Below are 21,952 nucleotides of genomic sequence, written 5' to 3'. Positions count from 1 at the left end.
GTCTGGCAGCTGATGGGCTTCGTGCCATGAGAGGCAGAGAGCCGTGCACATCCAGCAGACAGAGACATGTGGATTGAAGGCTATTGATCATGTGCTGACGATAAAATTGTCAAATGAAAAGGGATATGAACTAGGCTACGAGAACAACAAAGGATTATACATCGGCCATTTCTGAAGGCGTACATGATTTGTCGCAAACTTCCCATCTTCACCAACCCGTAAGTAGTTGAAACTGTCAGTGCCACTGTTTGGCAGCAAAATATGACAATTTAGATACCTATCTGGTGATTCACTACATGCTTCAACTTGCGTATATACAAATCTTCGAGCATACGAGTATAATTGGCCAAACAATTCATAATATTTAGTCATGCTTGAATATCCACAATGTCGCCAAACAATAATGATACATACAAGTTCAATAGCTGCTAAACCAACTAATTCGCTTCATCTTCATCATGATACAGTAAACTTCTTCCTAACTTCAACAAGACCAACCGCCGTCTTGCTGATGACTGCCCACTTGGGCATGTACTGGTACAGCTCACGCAGCACTGGTATTGTCTTGTCGTCATTCATATCGCTGTAGGCACACTTCACAGTCACCTCCAAATCATCATCGCCCAGTAGAACGCGGCCGTCGTCGGTGACCAGCTGCAAGGTAAGGTCCCACGGCCCCTCCCACTCTCGTCGGAAGAGAGTAATGGTTCGCAATCCATCGCGCGGGATTGTGCCAAATCGGCGGTCTGCGGGGGCTGCACCCTTGACTTCAAATCCAAATACCGGTTGAGAGAGGTTCAAAATGCACATCTTGGTATCCAAAGCATCCACCTTGAGAATTGCAGTCTTGCCGTCAAGTGACACTGAGCTCGTCGCAGTGATCAGGTCTTTCAGTTCTGTGCCATTCGCAAGATACGGGGGGAGAGATGACGCATCATACTCGCAGGCGGTAAGTCCTGAACGTGTCGAAGCTTTGCAATTAACCTCTTGGCCAGTAGCAGATGGGATAGTTGAGACGACTGAGTGGACGTATTCATAGATGCCCGACAGAGAAGCCACGTTTGTTCCCGCATCCACGTCGATGACCTCTTGAAAATACAATTTGTATCGAGCGTTGTTGGAGAATGGGAAAGCGGCAAGATTGTAGATGAATGTGGCGACGAAGACGACGAAGAGAAATAGTGGTACGTGGTGAGTGATGCGGTGCATGAATGGTGTCAGAGGGAGCAGGAGCAAAATTGACATGATCCCGACACCCATGATGGGAGGCAAGAGACTACCACCATCGGCGCCGTTCATGGCCATCGCGGAAGTCTGTACCAATCCCAGGTTGCCCACCAGAATGACATGGATGGGGGCGAGTAGGAGGAACTGAATTATCCAAGTCCAAGTTGGTAGCCGTCCAGACCACGACTGTTCATGTTCGTACGGGGGATAACTCTGTAGAGGCGATGGAGCAGGTTGATCATATGTCTGAGCCGAACGTCGGTAAGTGCTGGCAAATGTCGGCTGGTCGCTCGATCCATAACCCTGCTCTCCAGCTCTCAGCGGCGTCGTCTCTGTAGCACTCTCTGCCGCTGCATACCCTTGGTCATCTTGATCGTCTTCGTTTCCGGTGATGGTGTTATCGGAGCTGGTAATCCTGGTGTGTTCTGGAGCTGCGTCGTCTTGATACTGGTTGGCGAATTCTTGCTTTCCTGGAAGTGCGAATTGCTCGACCAGCGAAATGAAGAGCGACACAAAGATGGCCGTGTGGAAGAATGCTGTAAAGTAGATACCACCAATGTGCATGCGATCCTCAGCCAGGGCGGCAATGACTTGAACAATCCAAGAGAGGATAAACAGCCAAATGAGGGCAAACCCGCGATGGAGAGCAGTTGGTCGGACAAAGTTGGCGCCTCTCATGATGAGCCAGAAGCTGCAGTAAAACAGAGATAACAGTTGAGCCCAGCTAGTAATACGTCAGTTGAAAGAAAACAACGATAAATATACAACGGGGGTAAAACTCACACTGCATATCCGCTGCTGTAGATGATGAGTGGGTTAACTTTAGCAACGAGGAGGACAGCACCAATTGTCAAACCAACGGCGAAAATGAGGGCCAAAGGATATCGGAAGAAGCCACGCCATCCGCTGAGAGCAATAGGGTCGTCATGTATCTCGGAGTGCTCCAGCTGAATGTCCTTTGCCCAAAAGTAATATTTGTCAGAACGAATGAGCAAAAACGTGGCAACGGCAAGGACCAGTGGCGTCACGATGAGCAGCGTCAGCGACCACGCAAACAACCCTCTAAGCGGGAACGCTGACCATCCACTGCCATACCAATCAAAATAGACACCCTCGGTGGGCTTGCCAGTCTGAGCCAAGCTTTTATCACCGTCCGGGCGATCGCCGCTGAAGACTGTCCCAGTAACCTCAGAGAATCTCTCTGTAGAGGCCAGAGCAGCAGACAGCATGTGCCAAATGCTGCGAACAGAAGTGTGACGAGCATCGTCATCTTCAGTGTGATAGCGTGAGCGAGGATGATAAAAGGCAATGTCCATGCCTCGCTGTCCAAAGTTGGGCGCGAATACTTCAAAATCCGTCCCGCTCTTGATGACTCCTCGTTCAAACGCGTTTGCCGCAACAACAGATCCAAAGGGATGAGGACTCTTGGAGTAGACCTCGGCAGCTTCAAGATCCGTGGTTCTGAAAAGCATAGCACGGCCTCCGGCTCCAGCTCCCTCCAAGTTGACAAAGGTGTGGCAAAACTTGAGAAGTGGGCTGTAGCCAAATGCACGAGCTCCCAATAGACCGTCTTCCTCGGCGTTGTTGAAGAGAAGCACAACACCGTGCTTCGGCTGGTGTCCCTCGGTGGTGAAGTAGCTCAGTAACTGTAGCATGCTTACGCAGGACACGCCGTCGTCAGTGGCGCCATATCCGGTTGACACACTGTAAAAGTAAGCATACTGATGATTCATTATCAATTGAGTAAGGGAAAATCGGCATATGGACTTACGAGTCGAAATGGCAGTTGACGAGGACACCGCCTGACTGGCTGTACTTTGCAGCACCAGCCTGAGAGGACCACCAATCGCCCTCGGGGTCTTCTTTGCCGTGAATATAGACGTAAAAATTGTCACCCTCGAAATAGTAGCCTTGCCATGTCTTTGATCCGCCCTTTGTGCTTTGTAGCAGCGAGTCGACGGTCCAAGTCACGTTCGAAATGCGGTCATCGAAGATTGTGGCACCTGGTGCTCGATTGGCTCTCGGCGCGTCAAGGGTATCTCTAACAGCAGATTGTTCGAACCTATGATACTTGTCAACAATCTGAAGAAAACGACTCCTAGATATTCTCGGTGGACCAACTTGTCGTCCCAGATCACTCCTCCAGATGTCTCTGTCTTGTAAGGAACGCCATTCCGGTCCAAGATGTTTTGAGAGCGTTTGATCAAGTATTCGCGGACTTCAGCATTTGCCCGACTGTTGTACGGATGGTACTGTTTCGTGATGGTTTGCAGGTCGAACCACGCTTCGCTCAGGTTCAACCCTTGCTTGAGAGAATGGGCGGATGGAACAGGCGGCACAACTTCGTGGACGTAAATCAGCGGTATGGTGACGGCAAGGTAGATTACCGTCGTCCAGAAGGTCACGGGCCCCGGACTGAAGCTGAACGGATTGAGGAACTTCATGGTGATTTTTCGATCGAGAGATGACAATGGTGTAACCCGGAGAGCAGCGCCCCGATCATGGGACGATGCAAGACGAGCGCGAGGAGCTGCGGCTCGGCGAGCGGATGAGGTCTAGCGGCGCAAGCGATGGAATTGGACAATGTCAGAATTGCTGTTGAAGGGCGTAGGGGTTAAGAATAATGGGAATTAGGTCGCATGCGTCATCCCTTGGCCAGCGCCTATCGAGACGCTCAGCGTTGGAAATGGGAGAACAAAGGAGGAAGAGAAAGAAAAAGGCTGGCTGGCTGGTGAAGCACAAAGATGCAGGTTAGAGTACAGGATCAATGCATCATGAGGAATGTGATAAAGCAAGGTACCGTCCATAGTGTGGGGTGTCATGTGCAGCTCAGTGCAGCAGCGCTAGAATTGCAGCCAGTGGGAGCCCTGCGGCCTACAAAAGTCCCGCTACCACCCGCTGTAGCTCCCCATAGCTGGCAGCTGGAGCTTCTATGGGGTCATAGCTGACGTCAACTTGAACCATCTCACCTCGGGTTTTTTGCGCTAGCTGGGTGACATTGGAGGTTGGAGATGCATTCAACCGCAACGGATCAACCAGTGTTGGGCTATGGAATTGATATTCTCACTGGGTTGATTTCTTCTGAATCGATATCTACAAGTTACAACTGCCTTCAAATAATGGTTGAGATTTGTCAATAATAAACCTTTTACTCAGTTCGTTCCCATTGCATCTGCTTGATCCTTCGAATACCACCACTTTTACATGATGGTGTTGATACAGCAAACGATACTACATCTGAAACTTCAGCGAGTAATAGAATAGGGTATCATTTCGTGGATTTCGAGGTATCCAATATAGATTTACGAGGCACTAGGCCTATACCACTAGTCAGAAAAGTCCTCATTGGGGGGCTCTCTGCCAAAGGGGTGATTGAACTTAAGGAGTCCATTGAGTCCGCCAACCCATGGATCGTCATCCTCTGTTCGTATCACACATGGGACTCCGCCATGCCACTCCTCGCCAGGCCCTGCTCGCCCGACGAATTCGCCTTCAACGTGAATCTCCGACCCGGGTGAGACACCGGCACACCGTCGGCCATCGATGCTGAGATCTAGCTCACGGCCTCTGTTCTTGGGGCTCATCCGAAGTGTGACCTTTGTATCCAACGGTAGCACGAGGGATCGGAAGCTGAGACTGCAAGGACTGATGGGGGTAATGAGCAACGACTTTACCAATGGATGCACAATAGGCCCTCCGGCGCTTAGACTATAAGCTGTTGAGCCTGTAGGGGTGCTGATGAGAATGCCGTCGGCCGTCGTTTCGGTCAGAAAATGGCCGTTTTGGTAGATGTCAATGATGGCCAGGTGCGGGTGCGAGCCACGGTGGACTGAGATTTCGTTGATGGCGCGCAGGGGAGGTGATATCTCTTTTGGAGTAGCAATCCCCGACTTTGGCTGGCTCGCCAAAGTATTGGAGACTTGGTGGTTGATGTTATTACCAGCTCTGTCAAAGATGTCGGCCTTGATCCGATGCCGCAGCAAGACTCGAGATGCTCTGTTCATTCCCATACTCTTGCCTTTGACTCGCTCCCAGCCCTCACCAACGGTTCTGCTCGTGTCCATGCCATCATCTCTTCTTCTCGGCACCGCTGCATTGCGCCCCGCACTGACGTCGCTTCCGCTCATGTACATTTCCCTCCACGCTTTCTTGTGTTCTGCAAAATTCCATTCTCCTAGAAATCCCAAGGTCCCCATACTAAAGGCCAAGATTGGAGGAACGGATCCGTGTAGCTTGAATAAGCTTGCGGCACGCAAAACGGTGCCATCCCCGCCAAAGGTCGCAATAGCATCGATCTTGTCGGCGATGCTGGTACCGTTATCGACGACAAAGATGGGGAAGTCGAGCTCTTGTTGTATCGGGACGGCAACGCGAGCTTCAATAACAATGTTGACTTCGGGATAGTCGCTTCGTATATGCTTTGCAAACTGGACGACAGACTCGGTCACCTCGGGGGAGTAGAGCTTCTGCACCAGCAACAGATTGCGGGGTGGCCGCGGCCAGTTTAGTGACAGCAAGGACGAGCCAGGCTTTGAAATCTGAAGATATCGGGGAATCGTCCTTGCTGGAAGCTCTGCAACACTGCGCGACTGCGCGGGCCTTAAAGCATCTGTGGTGGATAGATGTCGCCGGTTAGAGGCCATCGACGGCAGCCGAGCTGGCCGAGCTTGAGCAAGTTGGCGCCATGGTCCTCGGAGAGCTCGAAAGTGTGTAGACATGACTTAGATCAAGAGGTGCTTATCATGTTGGCAACGCAACAAGAAGAAAACGGCCAGACTTAGTGATCTCGGGATCGTGAGCCAGGCTCTTTTGCAGCAGAGTAAAGATGGCTTCCATGATGATGGAGCTCTGCTGTGGATGAATTTCTTAGCGTTGCAGCGAGCAGATGTCTAGCAAAAGACAATTTTATTCATATAGAGGAGACGTATTGCCATAGCGTGGTTTACCCAACTATCCGTTTCGATGCTACCATTTGGTGCTTGTACAATCCAGCAGCACATGACGACATTTCTCTAATACTTGCCTATTCATATTAGATTGGATGGATATCAAATATTCGTGCGCTTTGATAACCATGTCAGGCGATTTTTTAGGGTTGCACTGTAGGTACGTCAGGCTGCATGATGTACAGACAGTTAGGCGCATAGAGTGATACGTTAGTGCTAATAGAGTTGAGGCTGAGATGGAATCCTGCAGCATCCTCAGTTGCGCTGGGCTGAATGCTAGGCTGATTGTCCACTCAATCTTGACCATGAACGATTATAAATTGGCTGTTCATTATGTTCTATCTACATGTAGAAGGCAATTTGTGGTCACACAAAGCTGTGTTGCCTCGGAAGTATCTATAGACACATCCGTAGGTATACATACATATTTAATCTCAACTCCTCCATTACTTACACATCGTGAAATAATTCTCCTACCTGTTTCATTCATTACCCATCCTAATCTCAAATCTTGCATCACTTTACCTCGCCATGAGCTACCAATTATGCGACCAGTGTCAAAGGCTTGAACTTAGCGTTGACATGTTCAAGATTGGCAGCGGCAACAGTTGCAGCCCCTCGTCGTCACAGTCTTTGCGACCAAGTAATGGAAGTCCCTTCTTTGCCACTTTAAAAACAATCGAGGCGAGAGCTGCCGAGTGTTCACTTTGCAAAATCATCGCCGCTGCTATCCCTCCAGAGGTTCGTTCGGAGGTCAAAGCCAGAAACACGACTTGTCGTCTGGTGTGGGAACTAGACGGTCGCGATTCTCTCGATCCCTCAAGCAGAAAACGAACACGGCGGTTAAGAATTCGTTGGAGTCAAGAGCGTCTCAAAGCTTATGAAGCATATCTCGTACTTGCTGCACCTGCTTCCTACGACGAATCTAATTTGGACTACCCTCTCCTACTAAATGAGGAAACACAGTTCTTGGGTCGACGGATTGGACCAGTTGTCAATAAAAGAAACTTGATTAGAGAATTTCTTAGGCTATGCGAGAACAACCATGATGAGCGCTGCACCGGAAAGCTTGGTATCGAGGATCCCTTTGCTGAGACACTCAAGCAGTCATATTTTGGAGTCATCGACATTCAGAACCAGAACTTGGTTCCACTGCCTTACACAAACAACAAAGATTATCTCTCGTTTCAACCGTACGCTACGGTAAGCTATGTATGGGGCAATATTCGTGATCATAGAACGACTCTAAACAACATACAAGACCGACTAAAGTCTGGAGGTTTGGCCGCAACCATCGACGCACTGCCTGTGGCGCTCAAACAGAGTATTGAGTTGATTGAGAACTTGGGTATCCGCTACATCTGGATTGACTCTCTCTGCATCATTCAGGATAGCAGTCATTCCTGGAACTTGAATTCTCGCACAATGCACCTAAGTATGACTTCATCATCCCATCTTCAAGGACATATTCTTACAGTCTGCAGTTTATGGCAACTCTACACTGACTATTTGCGCCGCGGATGGTGCCAGTGCTGAAGTAGGTTTAAGGGCTATTGATAAGAACCATTCGGTAGAGCAGAATATTGGACAAGTTGCCCCTGACGTTCATCTGGTCTTACATCAGTCGCCAGAATCCAACATAGAAGACTCTGTGGTAAGCACTTTGGGATCAGCCAAAACTGTCAGTCACTTACACTGAGTAGTGGAACCGGCGTGCTTGGACATTTCAAGAGCGTCTCCTCTCTAGAAGATGCCTCATATTTACCAAGGGACAAGTTTACTTCCAGTGCAGAAGTACTGGAATGTCAGAAGACATCTTTGTCGACAAAACCGGCCAGGGTTGGTCTTTGGATCTCACTGGAGCGCCTTTGCAGACGCTGACGCAGCTGAGGCAGAGAGCTCTATGGTTCTATGCAAATTGTGTCAGCTTATACACCAAGAGAGAGCTCTATGAGCCATTTGACATCCTTGCAGCGTTCAACGGAATGTGCAAGCTCATAGAAGGGACATTGAGGTCACCTTTCACGTTCGGACTGCCGACCTCGCACTTTGATTTCGCTCTTCTGTGGCAACCAGTCGGCAAATCGTCTATACTCGATAAACCCATTTCGAAAGACGAAAAGTATCAGAATATGAAGTTCCCAAGCTGGTCATGGTGTGGATGGAAGAGTGAGGGCGTACTATATAACCGGCAAATGATTGAGGGATGCTTGTCAGACGTACGTACCTGGCTGAGGGACCACACTTGGATTGACTGGCATATTCGAGACGGTTATGGAACGCCACAGCGAATTTGGGACAACGCCTGGGCAAAAGAGGACCGAAGCACCGAAGAAAGATGGAGAGGGTACCGTGGCAACGACAATAGCAACAGTGACAATGATGGCTACAGATGGGCCAGAGACAGGAATCCAAGCCGCAGCCGGAGCCGGAGTCGGGACAGCAGCACCAGAAACAGAGCCATGGTCAGAATCGTAAACAGAAGCAGGAGCAGAAGTAGGAGCAGAAGTAGAAGTAGAAGCAGGAGTATGAGCAGGAGCAGCAGAGAAGTTAGCGAGGCTTCACATCCAGAAATCTGGGCATCAGCGAAGCAGAAATCGAGAAGTCGTACCAACAGAGCACTACTCAACCGGATTCCGACTTCCCGGCCTCCTCCAGAGTTTCTGAGGCCCTCTTACGGCCATCACCGCTACTACGAAGATCGCCGTGCCAGGGACTACAGGCCTATGGTGGAAATACTGCCACGACCCCCAGCTATTGATCCTTTTGGCCGTCCATTGGAGGAATCGGCCAGAGCCAACGTCAAGAATCCAACAAAGCCTACCTTTGCGCTCACCTTGCCAGAATACCCTTTCCACGTCCCCGCTGCAGAATCTAAGTGTCGGACTGGAGATCACAGAGAATTTCCAGATTTGCCCATTTTGCAATTCTTTACTTGGTCAAACAAATTGCGCATCGCGGTCAAAGAGACTGATGTCACCTCTGACACGAAAAAAGAAAAGCTCCCTAACGGCTCTCCACCACCAACAGGCGCGCAAAGCATTTCCAGCCAAGGACCTCTCAGTCAATGCTACATCCTAGACCGACGAGGCGACCGCTGTGGTTCCATTATGGTTGACTCGGAATGGCTGGCAAAAGAACCCTTGCCGCGCCAATGCCGGTTCATTGCCATTTCAGAGGCCAAGTCATTTACAACAGAAGAAATGCCAGAGTGGACATATTACATTCCTAAAGAGAGGGTTGAGTCGGAGTGGGATATATACTTTGTTTTGCTTATTGAATATCATGCCCAAGAAGGCCTTTGGAGAAGGGTTGCTCTTGGAAAGGTATTCAAGACGGCATTTACTCATGACGAAGAGACATGGAGGGAAATATTGTTGGGCTAGAAAAGAGTTGCATGCAATCTAGAGATGCTGCTTGGCTTCATATATGCAGAGTAATGGGGATAGCAAATATGTCCATTCCGTTCTATAGTAATGATAATAACGAAATACTGAGTTTTATAGTGTTTAATCTCTTGCTCTCTTGGTTTATTCCACTAGTTATCGTCACATGCCACAACGATACTAAATATATTCACTCTATGGCCCCTTTGCATCAGCTCTACTGCTTGTACCACCCCAGATTTTCGTCTATTTACCCACGTAACTCCATGTAGTAACGATAAGAATAAAAGATGCGACTAAATAACAAAAAAAAAACGGTTGCAAATTGTCTCATTCTTGGCTAGATGGCGCTGAATTGGACCCGTCCTCCGCGGTCTGGTACGAAGAAGGAGGGCTATCACCGTCAGGTTCCGGGCTAGGAGACTTCGAGTTCTCAATTTTCTCATCCATAGAGTCATTCAATATCTGAAAGCTCGAAAATTGCGTGGCAGGCGACTGCGTTATTACTGCGTCGTATGAACCAAAGCTAGTTGGCACAGAGTGATGCTGCGTGTCTGGTTCACTGGCATAATTCGGCATAGGACTGGTCGGACAATCAACGTAGTGGCTGCTGCTACTACTAAAGTAGTGTGCGTTAATACCGATGTTCTAGTTCAGCAATAGCTGATAGCATCTTCTTACCTTTCGCTATCATCCGAATCATCCCCAAGCCATCGTGGCTCAAAATTTAATGAACTGGGAAACTCGTCAGCGCCACCACAATGATGTTGAGCGATCCTTTGCTGCTTCATACCTAATATAATATAAATCTCTCTCTGGCCAGTATTGATGTAAATATCTGGTGAGCCCACGAATTTTGCGAGTTTTAGGAGGCGCTCTGGGTGTACGGCGTTGGACGAGCTCCATGAATATTTCCGGGTTACCGTAGGAATCAGGTATCATCTCCTTTATCTGTTCCAGAACGGACTGTAATGGAATGACGTATAGCTCTTGAAAGTGGTTGATCCCAATGATGTATCCATAAAGCTTGCCCGTAAGGCAATCTATGACAAGGGCTCCACTGTCTCCAACAGATACTTCGCCTGTGCCATGCATGCAATTAGCAGCGATAGTAGAAAGAAGATTGCAAAGCCATACTTGGGTCTAGAAGAGAAACAGTCCAAACTTTGCATAGCTTGCTAAGCTTGTTGGAATTGGCAATAAATGAGGATATGCTGCAAATAGTGCCAAAGAGCGCGCCCCGAGATGTCATTACTTCCACGCGCCGTTCTTGATAACCCGAGCCAGGGATATCAGGCAGCGCTAGACGGAGTCCTTCTGTCTTCCACTGTTCGCTCTGTTTAATCTCTATCAACGCCCAGTCCAGATTGAGAGAGTCGTTCCATTCAGCTTCCCGAGATCGGCCCCAGACTCGGTTGGGGCTGACAGAAGCTGTGTCTCCAGAATCCCAAACAAGGTCACTGGATAGGTCTTGTTTGTGTCGTGGGCGATCTTGTTGCTGTCCGGTAGCTTGGGGCGCTTGGTTTTCTTTATCACATTCATAAATATCCCTAATTTCAGCCATGTCATACTCTACATCTCCAAACCTGTATATATCCCCATCTCCATCTTCGCCTCCATTAGGCTCGACACTCTCCTCATCCTCATCATCATCCCCACTTCTGTCATCTTCCTCAAAGGCATGAGCGGTTGATAGAAGAAAAATAGCGTCATCCACATTTGGAAACCGGATGCCACAAGTGATGGTACTAAGCCTATAATAATCATCATCCAATAGTAATGCTCCAGCAATGTACGAACTTTCCATTCGAATGTTGAGGCCATCTATTGGGCGCCCCAAATACTTCCAAGCAGGCCCGCTATACCAGTAAATTTCGAAACTCACAGCCATTTTGCTAGAATTGTATTGCTTCCGGACCTGCGGGCGATGTAGATGGCGCAGGATCCTTTGGCCCATGCTTTTATCATCTTGAGGGTGGTATATCAAGATCGAAGGCGTGGCCTTGTCTATGCTAGTGCCACACATTCTCAATTTGTAGTCCGTTTTAGCCGGATGCTTGAGAATCGTCAAGTCGATTTCTTCAAGATTCCTTTGGAAAATATCCTTGACAACCAGATATCGTTTGCGGTAATCCTCGGGGATGCACCAATTCGCACGAGGGAAAACATAGACACGACTGCCGTCCAGATGAGTAGCACCAGGAATTTCATCGGGAGCATGAGCGTGCGTGTGGTGTTGATACACCAACTGCTGATCTGGTGCATTGACTTGCGTGGAGCCTGGCACCAACCTTCCTGCACCAGGGTTGTTCTCTTTAGGGAGTGCGTCTGGTCGCAATGCGCCGCTAGATGCTGTTGAGCCCGTGGCAGGGGACTTTGCTACTGAAGCCGAAGCTTGCGAACCATAGCTGAATCTTGCATGCAAACTTTTCAACTTCTTGATAGGTCCTCCGGTGCTCGAGCTCCCACTTCGCGTTCTCTTGGTTCCAGCCGAATTCAGAGGCGTTGAATTCAGAGGCGTTGGTTCAACCGAGATATGAGAAGGCATTTTAATGACGTTTTAAATATGTTTAAGAATATAGGACCGAATCTTTGGAAGCGTATTCTTGTATGTCCGTTGGTTGAGATTGAGAGTATGGTCCGAAGTAACGTAATGCGGGCAATATTGAGTGGCATTCAGATTTACCCACCATGCGATTATATCGACTACATACATTTTGTCTAAATGTGATAAATCAACTAAAGTCGGCGGTGAAGAAGTAAATTTCGATAGATAAATAAGAGGCGGTGGGCAATTCCAGTTCTCCTCACAAGGCTCTGCGATGACCGACCGGCATTAGCATGGATGACCTGTATATTGACTATTGGTCCAATTATGGTCCCGGTGGCTTGGTTGCTGCAAATTGCTGCAGATTGCATCAATGGTGATGTTCATGAGCCAATGAGGCAGGCAGATGCAGCACATACATGCTTGCACACGACCAACATGCAGTTGCATTCTGCGGCGGCTGTGCGTACATGCAGTCAATTATCGGTGAGGCTGGCGGTGGGCGCGGCCTACAACAAAACGCCTTATTTTCCTAAAACGATCAAGTCTTAAGGTTAGTGGTATGAGGTCCACGGATATATATTCTCACGCAAATGCCCGTTTTCATGAGCTCGAATGTCTCGCCCTTACAAGTCGCCAACAAGAGCTCATGAGGACATAAACGAAACTCCAATTTTCCAACTAAAAAACCATTTATGAATCAATAATAATTAACAAAAAAACATAGTATAGAGAATGATATACGCCTCTTCTCATTATATACATACATATATATATATATAGAGGTCATATTTATTAAGAAGAGGGTCAGTAAAGCTGCAATAGCTAGGTCAGAGGAAGGCTACGCCCCAGCCTTTGACATACATATATATACATATACTTCATGTGCATCTTCCTGTATCTATCTATGTGTTTCTGCATTATCAAGAGGCTTACTGGAATTGCAGAAGATCCCCTTTTAAGTTCTGAGCTATTTTTGTATCTTCGTGGTTAATATGGAACTTCGCACTCTGGGCTCCTCGCAAATAACATCTCTCAATGATGCTATTATAGCTCTTTGCAATGTAGCCGAACCTACCAAGTCTCAGTTTGTTGCTTTTCGCCGATTTTATCACGAGATGACACACACGGATGAGCAAACTGGCGACATTTCCATCTACAGTGGCAATCCGGGGCTAACATCTCACACTGCTATCCTTGGGGCCGTTGATATGCTAAAGTCTCTATGCAATGAAGCAGCTGGTCTGGAAGCATTTCAACAGGCTGCTTTTCCGGATTGTCTACCTAAAGAGAGAGAAGTGGCGGCAAGAATCACCGCCCGATTAGCTTTCATGATTGATCCATCATCAAGAGATATCTACTCCATGCTATACAGAATCGAGAATGAGGATGCTTACCCTGTCAAATGGTTGCCAAACCAGACATTTATCCAGTTTTTTCATGCAGCTTTTCCCACTGAGTCAGTGGATTGTTGGCACAGTAACACGGAATGTACGAGTCTGATGGCATGGAGCTTGAGAAAGAGATTGGGTATCGAGATAATTCCTACCAATGATCTGGCCGAACATCTTGTATACAACCCAAAGAGGAAGACACTGGCAGTTTTTCACCAAGTCGAGTGGCTCAAGGCCCAAGTGCGATATACAGCAGATAGAAGCTTGGAAGAGAGCATAGAGATGAGTTTTGCCAAGTTTGCCATCTCAATATTTCCTTGTAGGAACCTATGCAAATGCTAATTCGTAAACAGCGGGACTCTTCCTCCACGGCTTCTTTTCGAGACCCTTTACACAATTTACGAAATTTTATTCCCATACGTAACGGACGATGAGTCGGATACGTTGGCAAGAGAGCTTACTTCAACGTATGGTTTGAATGATTCGTCCGACTCTGCCTTTGATCCAAATCTCATTGTATGGGACGGCTCGCTTCGCACGGCACCGCCTTCCTTCAAGCTTGTATACTGGACGAGGAGGTTGAGGAATCTACAAGCAGCCGTGGATCACCCTCCGCCATCGAATGATCTCGTGTCATGGGTCGAGAGGCACACATCGGAGAGAACTGCACTTACGGTGGCCCTCATAGGTCTTTTTCTTACGGCGGCGTTTGGGCTGCTCAGCGTTCTGATAGGAATTGCTCAGCTTGTGGTTTCTCTAGAACAAAACAAGCTCGGTTCATAGCTCTGGGTGTTAGCCATTTTCTTCTACTGCTACTCTAGGTTCTTCGTTGCCACTGTTATCATCATATCGTCTTGAAATCTTCTGATGCTATACGTGATTAAAGAACATGTCGCTTCAATACATGTACCTACTTCCCTTGGATGGGCACGTGCTGTTAACATCAACGGCATATGGATTAACCACTGCTATCAATGGCAAATGAAACCTAGCTCGTTGAAGAGCCTGGAATTACTATTAAATAATAGTTCAATTACGTTTCTGATAACTCCACAGGTTCATTTCATTGTGATCCTCCCGGATTTATCGGGCTGGTTGGCTCCATTTCAGTGAATACAAGCTGCCACCGCCTGCCGAAAGCAGCAGGCGGGGTATTGCATTGACGAGCTACCGCTGATACGAGCTTTGCGATATTGGGACGGAGGAACTGGATGACCCGCGCACTGGCATGTGATCAAGTCACTTCTCAGTAATAGCTTTCACGGTTGCATGAAGTAGGAGAACAAGGCTTCTCGCTAATGGGTAAATCGTCACAAGAGTTTATGTAGTTGAGATAGATGACCTTTTTTCAGTAGAGAAAACACCAGGTCACTCGCTGAAACAGTACATCAGATGTCAAGTACCGGAACAAGTACCCTCAGCAATATGTCCCGCCTAATCCGCCGCCGCTTTCAGTCACCGCCCAGAATTACATGTCCACTATCAATAATGCCTGTGTCTACAACACCAATCACATCCAATCCTATCCGATCCATGCCAGACATCAATCATTTCCTGTAGCCACTTTACTGCCACGACGACCACTTTTTTTCTGTGGTCGCACCAGCTTTGCCATCCACTGCCAGCGACTCACGGGCTCTGGAAAACCCCGAAGCTCCCGCTAAGCCTCCCAGCAGCTTGGGCTTTGGCCTAGCCCCAGGGCTGAACGAATCCGCCGTGGTTGGGCCAATCCAATAGCGCTAACACACTATGACAGACAGCTCGAGCTAGGCAGAAGCAAGGGAGCGAATAAGCAGCCGCAACACCTGCGTCATCATGTGCTGCTCTCGAGCTGGGCCAAACCTTCACCTTACACCGTCTGACCTCGACTCGACTCAAAGCGGAAAAGCGAACAAGCAACGGGTGTCGTGTGTCTCGAGGGCGCTGGAACCGCTCTCCGTTGGCCTGCTGTTCCGTCCTGCATCTGACCAGCTGCCCTGACTGGCCGTTTGCTCTAGCCCGGCTTGATCGAGGCTGTCGGCAGTCCACATCCGTGAGCATATCCTATCAGGAAAGGCGTTGCCTGGCGGGCTGAGCTGCCTGCCTGACCTGGCCCAATAGCTGCTGCAAGGCGAGCTTCACCACCAGGAAGCCACATCACCGCCTCTCTTCTGGAACTGTCCTTTATCTGCCTTGGGGCTCATGCCAGATTGCTGGGTTGAGCCTTTTTGCGCGCCTTGACCTATATTTACACCTTAGAACGACGCATATACATATTCCTAAACATTACGCTTATGGCGGTTGATACCGAGGGGTCCGACATCAACATTCCTGCTCCCACAGCTGCCATGGGACTCACTCAGACGCCTGGAAAAGGCGCTGCGAGCCACGATGTTCATCCATCGGGCAAGCGGGCTCATGGCCGAGGAGTGCAGATACTACGAGGTCTGGCTCTCGCTGTGTACTTTTTAATCTGCTGTGTGACGTACGTTTGCGATTCACTGGGCTAGTGATCATATCATGAGTTTGGATAGAACCAATGCTTACGAGAATGCAGTATTGTCGCTTCGCAAGTTCTTGGGTGTTGGCTGTATTTCGTGAACCGCGAGATATACTATGATTACATGGCTTTGACCAAACGATGGTTTGCCATAGTCGTAACTTGGATGACGCAGATTTGGGGCCCGGTAACGATCCGAATCAGCGGCGATGAGTCAGTCGCGGGAGAGATCCGTCCCACGGAAGGTGGCGGAGTGCAGTTCAACTTTCCCGAGCGGTTGGTGATGATAGCGAACCATCAGGTAAGAAGCTCTGGAATGCGGCAGCGTCGACACCAGTCGATTGGCTACTCTCATATGCAATCTCATTCGTACGAGGACACTTGGTTTCGACCTAGTGTTCCTAGAGACTACTTTTAATACTGAACTGACGAGCTTTGACAGATTTATACCGACTGGTTGTACCTCTGGTGGGTTGGCTACGTCAACCGAGCTTCGGCGCACGGCCACATCTACATCATTCTGAAGCAGTCACTGCAGTATATTCCCATCATCGGCTGGGGCATGACGTTTTACAGCTTCATCTTCATGTCTCGAAAAATGGCAACAGATCAGCCCCGACTTGCCTACCGACTGAAGAAGCTCAAGCAGACCAGGACCGATCCCAGTGGGAAGGAGTATCGCATACCCATGTGGCTGCTATTGTTCCCTGAAGGCACCAACATTTCTGGAAACGGTCGACGAAAGTCTGCTAGTTGGGCAGAAAAGAAAGGGTGGAAAGATCCTGAGCACGTGCTGCTCCCTCGTAGCACTGGCAGCTTCTTTTGTCTCAACGAACTCAGAGGAACGGTAGAATATGTCTACGACTGCACAGTGGCGTATGAAGGTGTTGGGTGAGTGTTCTGAGATACCTTGATCCAACCGAAGAAACCGTAATGGACCAAAGATGACTGACCAGTAATACCTAGGCGAGGCAAATACGGCGAGAACATCTTTACACTCTCCAGTACCTACCTCCAGGGCCGACCACCCAAGTCCGTCAACTTCTACTGGCGAAAATTCAAGCTTTCAGATATTCCACTCGATGACGCAGACGAATTCGATGCCTGGCTGCGTGCAGAGTGGTACAAGAAGGACGCATTGATGGAACAGTACCTGACCACAGGACGATTCCCTACCATGGCCGGATCCAAGGTCGACTTTATCGAGACCAAGGTCCAAACGAAGACTCCATTGGAGATTCTGCAGGTTTTCTCTGTTGTTGGCATTGCTGGTCTCGTCTGGCACAATTTGCAGCGATTTGGAGGTGCGGTCGGCAGAAGGTTCGGCATCTTTGTGTAGAGTGAAGTTTATCGGTTTGAGGTTGTCAAATGGAGAATAGCCTTTTCCGTTGGCACCTCACCTTTAAACCATTTCCTAAGAGCGTTTTGGCGATGTTTGTGGTTTTTATTAGCGTTAGTATGGTATGTTTTCTGGCACGGATTTATCTTTTCTTTCTTGGATAACCAATGGGGCAGGATAATCAAGACGATTAACTGCAGACTTTTGGGCGTCTTCTGATGGTGCGGAGTTTGAGGAGGGACTTTGCCTTGGATGAACTATGAATTGCCGAGGCATCGCGTATCATGGTGAATGGAAGGAATCGGGTTTGACTGGGCTTGGCTTGTTTGGCTTGGGTTGATTGGATTGTATTGGATTTAGTACCACTTTCGAAGTGGCAATAGTAGATAATGAAGCGTTCTTCATTGGACAGTTTGCTGCTCGATCGGTTGATGCCCGAGGAAGAAGATGTCAGGATGAGGGGACAAAGGAGATGGACGGAGCAAGTCGAGTGATGAGGCGCCGCGTCACCAAGCCTCAAAACGCCAGCTCGACCGAATCGCAGATGGAATTGGTATAAGAAAGACTGGTGACTGGATGCCAAGAATAAATAGTCGCAGCCCGGACTTGCCGGAAAGACACGAACCTTGCGAAGCAGGAAAACCAGCAGGTGAGCAGCGAATCGGGGATTTTCTCGTGTGTCTCTTGCTGATGTCGGCGTTGGCTACCATCTCGCATGCCAAAAGTCTGGAGTAAATATCGCCTGAGCTGAAAACCAAGAGCATGTCGTTGTTGAAATTAGCTTAGCTCTGGGGAAGGGCGGGTAGATGGGACCGGGGAAGATGGCGAGCCTCGGCATCTTCGAGGCCAGAAACGCGTATAATTGGTCGAAAGGAGAAGAAGAGGAGAAGCATGGGAGGAGAGGAGAATGTGGCGTTCTTTTTTTTGGGGGGGGAACCTGGGGAGAGAGTGGATAGAGTGTCGGGAGTTTGTTTACGCGTGGAATGAAAGGGTTATGAGATTGTGGGTGTGTGTACTGACTCTTGGAGGTTCTCATAGGATGGTGGTGATCAAGATGGCAGTTGGGGGAATCTGGTGTTGCAGCACAGATGCCAAATGCAAACGCACAGTCCAGTACAACACGGCATCTCAATCTGGATGATCCATCAACCGACTCCTTCGCTTCTTGGTGCTACATACACACAGAATTGCCCCCATCTTCATGCACCCCAACATGAAGCGTTACGCATGAATCGCCAAATTCGACCTAGGACAGCAAAACTCCCAAGACCCTAGAATGGAGAAGCATCGCCACTTTTTGCTGTTGTGATATACACGGGGCTAGCCATTTAAGCTACGCAGCTAGGGCCTTTAGAGTCTTGTCTAGCCTGCTTCTTCCCCGCGGATGGGCCAACTTCCAAATATGGGGATGATGGCCGGGGTGGTTGTGACACACGAGATTTTTGTCGTTTGCTTGATGGTATAACGGTATGATGATGGAGTGTGATTCGTGAGGGACTGCTTACTGTGTTTCTTGGGGGATTATCTTATGGTGAAATCTACCTGGATGCGAGATGTTGCGTCTATTTCCGAGAACTGGTGGGTGTCTCACACTGCAAAAGACAGCGGCTTCGTCACCGCTGTATTATAGGTGTACGAAGCAACCCCCGTTATGTATCCATACCTATCTGCTATCCAACCAACATTGCATATCTCAGCCAAGACATTGCTCGGTCCGCATAATGTCCAAGCGTGCGTTGCCCGGCTTCCCCCAGCGGCAAACATGGATGTACGAGTATATCCCCTCCCCGGAAGCCTGGTCCAACACCCTGGTATAAGCATAAAATAGGCTACTATTAAGTAGGGCCCAGAATCTGGACCCTCACAGTTGGGAGCTTAAAAAAAGGGCGGGGACCCCACTTGGAAAAGTCTGGGGGAAGAAAGGGCCCGGCTCTTTTTTATTTTTCTTGGCGAGAACCGGGATGAGGGATGGCTTGCGAGGGATTCGATGTTCTCTAGCTGTGTGCTGTTGTTACTATGTACTGCTGGAGGGGGTGAGGGGAATTGGGGACGTTAGTTTGCTCGCCACATGGATAGACATGGATGAGATAGGATAGGTAGGCTGGATAATTGTCTTGGTATTGGGGGAACTAGTAGTATGGATTGAGCGTTGATGTGGATGGTTTGTCCGCGTGGGAATTAATTCCTTGGTCCAAGATACGGAAGAGACCGCCAAGTTGCTGGGGGATGATCTTGGCGACGCATCTGCTTTTGTGTATATATAGGCCGATATGCGTGTACATGATTCTCCCTGCCGATCCCTTTTCGCGTGTCTCTCCATGTCTCTCGGGCGCGGGAACACAAGCACCTTTCAACATTCTACCTCTTTATTTTTCTCATTAGTTTTCTCATCTCTCAGGACTTGAACGCTTCTACTTCGTACTCGTAAGTGAGGAGAAATAGACGCAATGGCTGAGTCTGAGAAGCGCGACCTCGAGAAGCGCGAGCTCGAGGACGTCGGCGTTGATCCGATCCGCGACTCGGAGAGCAATGCCAAGCCCATGACGCTTCAAGACAGCGAAGAGGACTTTGGCTTCACACCTGAAGAGCAGCGCAATATTCTGTGGAAGGTCGACAGGCGCTTGGTCGTTACCGTTGGAGCCATGTATTGGTAAGATTCATCCCAATCGATCATAAGACTTCATTCTAACGCGTTCAAGTGTCTCGCTCATGGATCGCACAAATTTATCCGCCGCGAATATAGCAGGTATATTCACTGTTTCGACGTAAAAAGCCACAAGCTGATTCCCCTAGGTATGGGTGTTGAGCTGAAGCTCATCAACAACCGCTATGTAAGTCCCCTCTCAACACCACACCTCTTAGAACAAACAACTCACAAACGCTCTAGAATATTGCCAATCTCGTGTTTTTCACCACATACATCGTTTTCCAACCCCCTTCCACCATTCTCATCCGCAAAATCGGGCCTCGTCTGCACCTCGCCTTCATCACACTGCTCTGGGGCGCCGTCATGATCGGCATGGGCTTCGTCAAGAACTTCCCGCAATTAGCAGCCATGAGAACAGTCCTAGGCGTCCTCGAGGCCGGTTTCTTCCCTTCTTGTGTCTACCTTCTGTCTACTTGGTACACTAGGTACGAGGTTGGCAAGCGATATTCCATGTTTTATCTCCTAGGCTGCGTTGCCTCGGCCTTTGCCGGCATTCTCGCCTACGGTGTAAGTCATATATATTCATTATAAATATGCGCAAAAGGCTCACATCAACTACAGCTTATGCAACTCAACGGCCGCGAGGGCCTCACCGGCTGGCGCTGGATCTTCATCATCGAAGGCTCCCTCACCTGCGCCCTGGGTATCGCCGGCTACTGGCTCCTCGTCGACTTTCCCGACTCCAAGCGTCTGACGTGGAATTTCCTTGGCCAGCGTGAGCTCGACTGGATCGTCCATCGCATCCAGCGCGACCGTGGTGACTCAAAGGTCCCAAAGTTCAATTTGCGAAAGTTCCTTGGTGCTGGAACTGATTGGAAAATTTGGGCATATGCTCTGATTTTTGGGCTTTCGACCACGATAACCTATTCGTTGGCCTTCACCCTCCCTTTGATCCTGAGACAAAGCCTCCATTTCTCCATCGGAGCGTCCCAGTGTCTCGTTGCTCCCCCGTATGTACTGGCAGGTATTGTGATGTTCTCAGGCGCTTGGGTGGGTGATAGACTGCGGCTCCGTGGCCCCATTGTCATCTTCAACATGGTACTCTGCCTCATCGGACTACCCATTATGGGTTGGGCTCCGAGTCCTGGCGTTCGTTATTTCGGCGTCTTCCTTGTCACAGCCGGTGCTAATGCCAATATCCCGGCTGCCATGTCGTTACAGGCGAATAACGTGCGTGGACAGTGGAAGCGTGCCTTCTGCAGTGCGACCCTCGTTGGGTTCGGCGGTCTGGGAGGCATTGCTGGCAGTTTGGTTTTTAGAGAGCAAGATGCCGCCACAGGATATAAGCCAGGTCTATATGCCTCCATTGCTTGTGCTTTATTGAACATCATCCTTGTTCTCCTCCTCGATCTCGGGTTTTGGAGGGCGAACAGCAAGGCAGACAAGGAAGGTCTTCTGCTTGAAGCTCACGATGTAAGTGACACACCCCGCTTTTGACATGTGACGATAACTGATCTGTAACGATGAATAGGAGGATGCTACGCCTGGTTTCAGATACACGTATTGATGAATCTGGAGGAATATGAGTGAACCAAGGTTTACGTGTACATGACCAATGATGGCAACAAATGAGTTGTGATGCTACGTATAATAATTCTTTCTTTTAAAACGACAGTAATGATATAAATTATATCTCATATACTATCAAACTCTCTCGAGTGCTATAAGACAACGTAAGCCAGTCGAACTGGTCGTGGGCGATGAGCTATACCTCAGACTACGTGACAGACGCCTACTCGATACTGGTTAAACACCCCATAATCGAATAAAGTAAGAAATAGGTCCATTGAAGACATTTGAGTATCTGAAGAAGTGAAATCGAAAAAATTGTGCATATCCTAACTGTGGACAAATGGGACTACATGATGGGTAGATTACATGGGCCATAAACTATAAGTCTGGGAGTTCTAGTACTGCTACCGTCCT

The 21,952-nt window shown here is 48.9% G+C and overlaps 9 protein-coding genes across 9 annotated transcripts; 4 read left to right on the top strand and 5 right to left on the bottom strand.

Annotated features, from left to right (window-relative positions):
• Nucleotides 1-99: 99 nt before the first annotated feature.
• On the bottom strand, nucleotides 100-3,969 carry M431DRAFT_533545 (hypothetical protein). The gene is made up of 4 exons (XM_024920891.1): nucleotides 3,349-3,969; nucleotides 2,999-3,289; nucleotides 2,011-2,931; nucleotides 100-1,951 (listed from the first exon to the last, which is right to left on the bottom strand). Exons 1-4 carry the CDS (start codon nucleotides 3,669-3,671, stop codon nucleotides 457-459), a joined length of 3,030 nt encoding a protein of 1,009 aa, XP_024770982.1. The 5' UTR covers nucleotides 3,672-3,969; the 3' UTR covers nucleotides 100-456.
• A 282-nt stretch (nucleotides 3,970-4,251) lies between these two features.
• On the bottom strand, nucleotides 4,252-6,065 carry M431DRAFT_511395 (hypothetical protein). The gene has a single exon (XM_024919645.1). The coding sequence runs from the start codon at nucleotides 5,943-5,945 to the stop codon at nucleotides 4,554-4,556; it is 1,392 nt and encodes a 463-aa protein (XP_024770981.1). The 5' UTR covers nucleotides 5,946-6,065; the 3' UTR covers nucleotides 4,252-4,553.
• Nucleotides 6,066-6,545: 480 nt separating this feature from the next.
• M431DRAFT_533543 (hypothetical protein) lies at nucleotides 6,546-9,673 on the top strand. Its single transcript, XM_024920890.1, has 3 exons — nucleotides 6,546-7,608; nucleotides 7,658-7,827; nucleotides 7,877-9,673. The coding sequence occupies exons 1-3, from the start codon at nucleotides 6,705-6,707 to the stop codon at nucleotides 9,557-9,559; spliced, it is 2,757 nt and encodes a 918-aa protein (XP_024770980.1). The 5' UTR covers nucleotides 6,546-6,704; the 3' UTR covers nucleotides 9,560-9,673.
• A 3-nt stretch (nucleotides 9,674-9,676) lies between these two features.
• M431DRAFT_239225 (hypothetical protein) lies at nucleotides 9,677-12,246 on the bottom strand. Its single transcript, XM_024913705.1, has 4 exons — nucleotides 10,697-12,246; nucleotides 10,353-10,641; nucleotides 10,241-10,294; nucleotides 9,677-10,178 (listed from the first exon to the last, which is right to left on the bottom strand). The coding sequence occupies exons 1-4, from the start codon at nucleotides 12,105-12,107 to the stop codon at nucleotides 9,890-9,892; spliced, it is 2,043 nt and encodes a 680-aa protein (XP_024770979.1). The 5' UTR covers nucleotides 12,108-12,246; the 3' UTR covers nucleotides 9,677-9,889.
• A 498-nt stretch (nucleotides 12,247-12,744) lies between these two features.
• M431DRAFT_511391 (hypothetical protein) lies at nucleotides 12,745-14,337 on the top strand. Its single transcript, XM_024919644.1, has 2 exons — nucleotides 12,745-13,797; nucleotides 13,855-14,337. Exons 1-2 carry the CDS (start codon nucleotides 13,103-13,105, stop codon nucleotides 14,282-14,284), a joined length of 1,125 nt encoding a protein of 374 aa, XP_024770978.1. The 5' UTR covers nucleotides 12,745-13,102; the 3' UTR covers nucleotides 14,285-14,337.
• Nucleotides 14,338-15,125: 788 nt separating this feature from the next.
• M431DRAFT_239203 (hypothetical protein) lies at nucleotides 15,126-15,657 on the bottom strand. The gene has a single exon (XM_024913704.1). It carries the CDS (start codon nucleotides 15,539-15,541, stop codon nucleotides 15,191-15,193), a length of 351 nt encoding a protein of 116 aa, XP_024770977.1. The 5' UTR covers nucleotides 15,542-15,657; the 3' UTR covers nucleotides 15,126-15,190.
• A 171-nt stretch (nucleotides 15,658-15,828) lies between these two features.
• Nucleotides 15,829-17,319, top strand: M431DRAFT_93750 (hypothetical protein; the record flags this gene model as incomplete). The annotated part of the gene is made up of 4 exons (XM_024924508.1): nucleotides 15,829-15,965; nucleotides 16,038-16,281; nucleotides 16,423-16,871; nucleotides 16,947-17,319. 4 exons carry the CDS (start codon nucleotides 15,829-15,831, stop codon nucleotides 17,317-17,319), a joined length of 1,203 nt encoding a protein of 400 aa, XP_024770976.1.
• A 90-nt stretch (nucleotides 17,320-17,409) lies between these two features.
• M431DRAFT_239199 (hypothetical protein) lies at nucleotides 17,410-18,248 on the bottom strand. The gene is made up of 2 exons (XM_024913703.1): nucleotides 18,027-18,248; nucleotides 17,410-17,968 (listed from the first exon to the last, which is right to left on the bottom strand). Exons 1-2 carry the CDS (start codon nucleotides 18,081-18,083, stop codon nucleotides 17,510-17,512), a joined length of 516 nt encoding a protein of 171 aa, XP_024770975.1. The 5' UTR covers nucleotides 18,084-18,248; the 3' UTR covers nucleotides 17,410-17,509.
• Nucleotides 18,249-19,629: 1,381 nt separating this feature from the next.
• M431DRAFT_122877 (hypothetical protein) lies at nucleotides 19,630-21,639 on the top strand. The gene is made up of 6 exons (XM_024912171.1): nucleotides 19,630-19,969; nucleotides 20,019-20,065; nucleotides 20,113-20,150; nucleotides 20,207-20,533; nucleotides 20,588-21,439; nucleotides 21,498-21,639. The coding sequence occupies exons 1-6, from the start codon at nucleotides 19,767-19,769 to the stop codon at nucleotides 21,531-21,533; spliced, it is 1,503 nt and encodes a 500-aa protein (XP_024770974.1). The 5' UTR covers nucleotides 19,630-19,766; the 3' UTR covers nucleotides 21,534-21,639.
• The last annotated feature ends 313 nt before the right edge of the window (nucleotides 21,640-21,952 follow it).

This window comes from Trichoderma harzianum (genome assembly GCF_003025095.1).
Source record: "Trichoderma harzianum CBS 226.95 unplaced genomic scaffold M431scaffold_12, whole genome shotgun sequence".
Classification (NCBI taxonomy): Eukaryota; Fungi; Ascomycota; class Sordariomycetes; order Hypocreales; family Hypocreaceae; genus Trichoderma; species Trichoderma harzianum.
This window is presented reverse-complemented; position numbering and strand designations above follow the sequence as displayed.

What these genes read in the sequence shown, in the direction of transcription:
- M431DRAFT_533545 (XM_024920891.1), bottom strand. Translation starts at nt 3,671, where the DNA reads ATGAAGTTCCTCAATCCGTTCAGCTTCAGTCCGGGGCCCGTGACCTTC. An exon ending in GGAGTGATCTGGGACGACAA is followed by an intron (nt 3,290 to 3,348) that starts GTTGGTCCACCG and finishes CAAGTATCATAG; the next exon opens with GTTCGAACAATCTGCTGTTA. An exon ending in GTCAACTGCCATTTCGACTC is followed by an intron (nt 2,932 to 2,998) that starts GTAAGTCCATAT and finishes TTACTTTTACAG; the next exon opens with TGTGTCAACCGGATATGGCG.
- M431DRAFT_511395 (XM_024919645.1), bottom strand. Translation starts at nt 5,945, where the DNA reads ATGTCTACACACTTTCGAGCTCTCCGAGGACCATGGCGCCAACTTGCT.
- M431DRAFT_533543 (XM_024920890.1), top strand. Translation starts at nt 6,705, where the DNA reads ATGAGCTACCAATTATGCGACCAGTGTCAAAGGCTTGAACTTAGCGTT. An exon ending in TTCTCGCACAATGCACCTAA is followed by an intron (nt 7,609 to 7,657) that starts GTATGACTTCAT and finishes TACAGTCTGCAG; the next exon opens with TTTATGGCAACTCTACACTG. An exon ending in CCAACATAGAAGACTCTGTG is followed by an intron (nt 7,828 to 7,876) that starts GTAAGCACTTTG and finishes TACACTGAGTAG; the next exon opens with TGGAACCGGCGTGCTTGGAC.
- M431DRAFT_239225 (XM_024913705.1), bottom strand. Translation starts at nt 12,107, where the DNA reads ATGCCTTCTCATATCTCGGTTGAACCAACGCCTCTGAATTCAACGCCT. An exon ending in TGTTTCTCTTCTAGACCCAA is followed by an intron (nt 10,642 to 10,696) that starts GTATGGCTTTGC and finishes TGCATGGCACAG; the next exon opens with GCGAAGTATCTGTTGGAGAC. An exon ending in AGAGATTTATATTATATTAG is followed by an intron (nt 10,295 to 10,352) that starts GTATGAAGCAGC and finishes CGAGTTTCCCAG; the next exon opens with TTCATTAAATTTTGAGCCAC.
- M431DRAFT_511391 (XM_024919644.1), top strand. Translation starts at nt 13,103, where the DNA reads ATGGAACTTCGCACTCTGGGCTCCTCGCAAATAACATCTCTCAATGAT. An exon ending in ATAGAGATGAGTTTTGCCAA is followed by an intron (nt 13,798 to 13,854) that starts GTTTGCCATCTC and finishes ATTCGTAAACAG; the next exon opens with CGGGACTCTTCCTCCACGGC.
- M431DRAFT_239203 (XM_024913704.1), bottom strand. Translation starts at nt 15,541, where the DNA reads ATGCTCACGGATGTGGACTGCCGACAGCCTCGATCAAGCCGGGCTAGA.
- M431DRAFT_239199 (XM_024913703.1), bottom strand. Translation starts at nt 18,083, where the DNA reads ATGCTCTTGGTTTTCAGCTCAGGCGATATTTACTCCAGACTTTTGGCA. An exon ending in GACTTTTGGCATGCGAGATG is followed by an intron (nt 17,969 to 18,026) that starts GTAGCCAACGCC and finishes TTCGCTGCTCAC; the next exon opens with CTGCTGGTTTTCCTGCTTCG.
- M431DRAFT_122877 (XM_024912171.1), top strand. Translation starts at nt 19,767, where the DNA reads ATGGCTGAGTCTGAGAAGCGCGACCTCGAGAAGCGCGAGCTCGAGGAC. An exon ending in ACCGTTGGAGCCATGTATTG is followed by an intron (nt 19,970 to 20,018) that starts GTAAGATTCATC and finishes AACGCGTTCAAG; the next exon opens with TGTCTCGCTCATGGATCGCA. An exon ending in ATCCGCCGCGAATATAGCAG is followed by an intron (nt 20,066 to 20,112) that starts GTATATTCACTG and finishes TGATTCCCCTAG; the next exon opens with GTATGGGTGTTGAGCTGAAG.